Source organism: Eleutherodactylus coqui, chromosome 5, assembly GCF_035609145.1.
Source record: "Eleutherodactylus coqui strain aEleCoq1 chromosome 5, aEleCoq1.hap1, whole genome shotgun sequence".
NCBI classification, from domain to species: Eukaryota; Metazoa; Chordata; class Amphibia; order Anura; family Eleutherodactylidae; genus Eleutherodactylus; species Eleutherodactylus coqui.
The window spans coordinates 173,529,150-173,535,149 of record NC_089841.1 but is presented as its reverse complement, the minus strand read 5'-3'; the positions used below and the strand labels follow the sequence as shown (position 1 = coordinate 173,535,149).

The window sequence follows — 6,000 nt, the reverse complement described above, 5'->3', positions numbered from 1 at the left end:
TGAAGAATTCCTCTGCTGCATCTGTCCCAGATGTGGCATATGTAGCAGCAGAGAATTCTTTTAACTAGCTGGGATGAAGGAAACATCCGCATGCGGCAGATGTGTTCTTCATCCCTGCGGGGGTCACGGCAGCGGCGGACAGGTATATATATATATATATATATATATATATATATATATTTGTACACTAAAATATTTCTTTTTCAGGGAAGGGTTTATATGTAAAGCCCTTCCCTGAAAAAGAATGCAGGGGTGCCGGCAGACCATTGTTTTCAATGGAGTCGCCGGCAACAGCCACGGCTCCATTGAACACAATGCGTGCATTCCCAATGTTGCACGCATGTCCTATCTTTGCAGGCACGCACCTGCAAAGTACGGACATGTGCACACACCATAGGGAATGCAATGTTGCAAATACAAGTGTGCTTTTATGCATGCGTATGCACACACAAAAACACACTCATGTGAACCCACCCTAATGAAGCTGTGTAATCTCTTGCTTTTGCATGAAGAGTTATAGTTTTCAATTCTATAATTTTGGAGTAGATGCTTTTTAGGAGTTTCTACAGTCCAAAATTAGAAATTCTGCTTTTTCTTTACATCATGTGGTATAAATAACAAATATTTTCATTGTTTCGAGCACTGTATTTTTTTTATTTTTTAAAGTATTTTTATGGGGAATTTTTTTATACACTAGATTATTTTAAATTAACTTTGTTAAACTTTTTTATACCACTTTTTAGTCCTTCAAGGGAACTCGAAGATGCAATCATTGAATTGCTAACACTATGTACTGCATTACCTCTGTAATGCAGTATACTATGCCTATGATTGTAGCCTATTAGACTCTGCTGAAGTCATGGTCTGATAGGCTGAACTACATGGCATACATGGAGGCCTTTTTCAGGTCTCCAGTTGTTACGAGAACTCATCAGAAGTGCGCAAGCACATCAAGGGGTGTTGATGGGTGACAATGGAAGCCCCCTTCTCCTGCCACCCACTTACATTCCTCGATCACTGTTGCTTGAAGGGGTTAAGCAGTTGGGAAAAGAGTTTCTCTGCTCCTAACAATTAGAGCAGCAGCTTGCTTGTCAGGAGACAGCTAGGCCACAGCTTTTCCTGGTACAGAACATTCATGCCGATTTAAACCTACACCACTGTAAAAATACATGTTTAGTTTTAAAGCCCCTTAGTGACCACTAAAAAGGCATATGAGTGGTCACTGAAGGGTTAAGTAATTTATAGTATCAAAGCTTGTGTAGCTGGACCCATGATAAGCAAGTAAGAAATAGATATTGCTTAAAGGGGTTTTGCCAATTTTTATTATTGATGGGCTATCTTCAGGCAGTGGATGCCCACCAATCAGCTGGTCTTCCAGCTCATTGCCGGTGTAGTTGGGCCAGCCCACCGCATCAGTGGTAAGGGCTGAAAGTGTAATAGTTGTCTACCCTCTCATTGAAATCAATGGGAGTGAAGTCATTCATTAAACTTTCCAACAAAAGAGCTACTACAAAATAAATTATATACAATTAAAAACATACCAAAATCATGGGTATGGAAAAAATCCTTCAGCAGAGGCATAACTTGGGCCCCAATGCAAAATCTGTAACATAGCCTCTCAACTATAATGCTTTGTTTATAGTACTGGTCTCATATGGGGAAGACAAACCTTTTAGGTTGATGTAGGTTCCAGGGGCCTGGATGTGATTGCACCCTCTGCACCCATTATAGTTACATCCATGTAATTGAGTCAGTATCTGGCACTTATTTTTTATGCCATATTTTAAGCCTATGTTGTACCAGTCTCTTAACAGTCCTTTTGAATGCCTCCTCACAACTATAATGCTTAGTTTATAGTACTAGTCTCGTATGGAAAGACAGACTTTTTGGGTTGATGAAGGTTTCAGGGCCTGGATGTGATGGCATCATCTGATCATTATAGTTACATCCCTGTAATTGAGTCAGTAGATAACATTAATTTTCTACGTCATACTTTTAAGCTTATGCTGTATCAGTCTCTTAACAGTCCTTTTGAATGCCTCCTTCACCTCTTTATTCCTTAGGCTATATATTATAGGATTGAGGGTTGGTGTTATTACAGCATAAAGAGCAGAAACTATTTTATCTTTCTCTAAAGACAGAATAGATCGAGGTCGGATATAGGTGAAAATAACAGCCCCATAATACATGGATACAATGGTTATATGTGAGCCACAAGTAGAGAAGGCTTTGCGTTTTCCTTCAGCAGAACGTATCTTTAGTATTGTGCTAATTATAAAGACATACGAAATACACGTTAGGCAACAACAACAAATACCAAGAATAAAATTGGAAGTCAATACCACAATCTCATTTATGTAGGTGTCTGCACATGCAAGTTTCAGCAAAGGCATTATCTCACAAAAGAAATGATTGATCTTGTTATCATCACAATATGGGAGCCGAAAGGTGCAATTTGTATGTGTCAATGAATTCAGAAAGCCAATAATTGTGATAATGATTGCTACATGAATGCAGACTTTACGATTGATTATGGTTGCATAACGCAACGGATTTCCAATTGCAATGTATCGGTCATAGGCCATAACAGTAAGCAACAAAAGCTCAACACCCGTAGGCCAAGTAAAGAAGAATAATTGGGCGACACATCCATAATATGAAATCACTTTAGATTTTGTCACATAGGCTGTTAGCATCTTGGGAACAGTAGCTGAGGTACAACAGATATCAAGAAATGATAGAAATCCTAAGAAGAAGTACATGGGTGTGTTAAGACCAGAGTCAAAAATGGAGAGCAGAAAGATAATTAAATTACCAATTAGAGCCACCATGTAAATGATCAAAAAGACAATGAAAATATTTTTTTCCAATTCTGGACGAGTGGTCAGGCCTAAAATAATAAATTCAGAAACTAGAGAACTATTGGTCATCGTTTTCTATTGCCCTGAACTCTGTTAGAAAAGTAAAATAAAAAGCCAGAGATCAGAATATTTTACTTCATTAATGTAACTAAAACAAATCCATTTGGTTGTTGAATTTGAAAGAGCTAAAGAAGAATATGCTAATGCGAATATTTGCATTTAAAAATCCATGTGATAACGATCACATCTCTCATATATAATGAAAAAAATTGCTCCACATTGCCACTTTATTTTCTACTTTCACAGGAATGCTTCTTTCAAGAGTTTTTATTAAAGCAAAAAAAATTCTTTACACTTATTCTATGATAAGAAGCAATATCTTACACGTTTGTGGAATATTGAAAGTCACGTTAGTAGATGCAACTTACCACAGCAGTGTAGATTCTAAACCAAACACCTGCAGCCATGGTCTTATATAGTGTGTTGTTGTGGGTATTACTGGGCAATATTTGGAAGTTGTCATTTTTTACATCTGTAGCATATTTCTATTCAGGCTTCATTCAGACTAGTGCTGTGGGCGTGCCCTATGGCTACGAGAAAAGATTGCGGCTATAGTGTTATAAAGATTGCGTGAACGGACTACCGCAAGCTACTTGAAGTAGCCCGTTCACACAATCCGAGGTGCATGATGCGTACTTTCAAGGCTCCTATCTTTGTGCGCACCTCGGAGCTGACAATCGAGTTTGGATTGACATGTCCTATCTTTGTTAGATGTGCACATTCAGCGCATCTAACAATCGTTTGTTCTATAGGAACCTATTGGTTTCTATGGAAGCGCGTCCTGTGCCCACCTCTTATGCATGCCGACAGCGCCCATGTGAATGAGATCTAAGAGTATGTCTATCTCAGAAAATCTAATTAAAATTAAATGTAACATACCTATCTGCTATGTCTTTAAACTCCTTGCAAAGTTATAGCCTAGGTGATTTTTTGTCCTTGGCTAAAGGCATTGTAAAACGAGGTGATGGTATTGGCTATCTGTGTACTATCCATATGTTTCCCAAACAGCATACAAACCTATTATAGCCTATGGGGCTATTCACATGTGTGACTTTTCACATGAACCGGTGGCCTGAGTGAAAAAAATCGCAGCATTACATATTCTGGTCTGTATCATGGATAAGAATAGGACAGGCAATGTCCGCTGTCTGCGAGATTGGGTAGTACATGGATGTGTGACCGCATGCTGTCTGATGCAAGCTGCATCCGAGAATCTCAGTTGCAGCTCGTATACCCTATGGCCACCTGAATGTGACCTTATAATGACAGAGTTGTTGCTTTAGTTCTGCATCTAAAGCCCGATGTGGATAGACTGGCTTGTTTTCAGCCAGCACCAAGGGCACATGTCTTTGTGGGTTCCACTCCTGGTTTTGGCTTACAAATATTGAAGCAAATTGCTGACTAGAGATGAGCGAGTATACTCGGTAAAGGCAATTGCTCGAGCGAGCATTGCCTTTATCGAGTACCTGCCTGCTCGAAACGAAAGGTTCGGGTGCCGGCGCCGGGGAGCGGTGAGTAGCGGCAGTCAGCAGGAGGGAGCGGGGGGGGGGGGGGGATAGGGGGAGAGAGAGATTTGCCCTTCGTTCCGCCCCACTCTCCCCCGCTGCTCCCTGCCCGCCGATGGCACCCGAACCTTTCGTCTCGAGCGGGCAGGTACTCGCTAAAGGCAATGCTCGCTCGAGCAATTGCCTTTAGCGAGTATATTCTCGCTCATCTCTATTGCTGACCAAAATACTGCCTTATAAATGAGACCTAATTTAATAGAAAGTGAGCAGTATTGTATTTCATTTGGTATCAACTATATGCAAACACCTTGCGGTATCGGTGAATGATGCTATTAGTACCCTGTTTATAATTGGCCCTTATTTTAAATATATTGTTTGGTTTATCTGACTGATGAACTTGAGTAAGGGTGGTTTCACATCTGCATCGGACCCTCCAACCGGAGTACCGTCATAGATGCGGCTGAAAATACCGGGAGAAAAAAGCACCTCATGCAGCGTTTCCCGAAAGGAGCAGGAAAGCGGAATCCCCAGAACATATGTGAAAGCACCCTTATATGTTGTAAATCATTTATTGAACGTTATGTTTTAGGGAACTTTTTCACTAATTGTACCTGTGATGTTTCTAGTGTTTATTACTAAATGTATAAGTAGTTTCGCTGTTTATTTCCAAATTACTAATTGCAAAATAAAATCTTGGAGGTTAAAGAAAAAATGCTCAATTATCTACACTGTTTATTTACTAAGTGTACAATTACCTACAGTATTTATTACTAAATGTAGAAGAATCTACAATAGTTAGTACTATATTAAGTATCTAACGTGTTTATTACTATACTAACAAGTGTATACAATGTTTATTACTGGATGTAGAAATATCTACTCTATTTACAAGTATGTATAAGGCTTATTAGTAAATGTCAGCATGTAATTGTTTACCTGTCATTGAGGTTAAAAACAAACACATCTGCCTATGTAATATTTGATAGGATAGTAGGGTTATTAACCCCTTAATGACATGGCCTATTTTGAGCTTAAGGACCAAGCCTTATTTTTCAAATCTGACATCTGTCACTTTCTGTGCTAATAACTTTTGAATGCTTTTACTTATCAAGGTGATTCTGAGATTGTTTTTTCGTGACATATTGTACTTTATGTTAGTGTAAAAATTTCATCAATAAATTTTGTCCTTATTAGGAAAAAAAATCCAAATTTACTGAAAATTTGGAAAAATTCACAATTTTCAAACTTTGAATTGTTTTCTTTGTAAGATAGAAAGTCAAACACCACAACATAGTTATTAATTAACATTTCCCATAGGCCTACTTTACACAGCAATCATTTTTTAAGTGTTATTTTACTTTTTGCAGACTCCACAAAGTATATAAATTTAGCAGTAATTTTTCACATTTACTAGCAAATTTCAAAATCTAAATTTTTTAAGGACCAATGCAGTTCAGACATAGTTTTGCCGAGCCTGTATATCAGAATCCCCCATGAATTGCCCCATTTTAAAATCAGCACCCTTCAAAGTATTCAAAATGGCATTTAGAAAGTTTATTAACCCTTTAGATGTT

General features: G+C 38.4%; 1 protein-coding gene across 1 annotated transcript; it reads right to left on the bottom strand.

Annotated features, from left to right (window-relative positions):
- Positions 1-1,982: 1,982 nt before the first annotated feature.
- On the bottom strand, positions 1,983-2,930 carry LOC136628865 (olfactory receptor 13G1-like). Its single transcript, XM_066604958.1, has one exon. It carries the CDS (start codon positions 2,928-2,930, stop codon positions 1,983-1,985), a length of 948 nt encoding a protein of 315 aa, XP_066461055.1.
- Between the last annotated feature and the right edge of the window lie 3,070 nt (positions 2,931-6,000).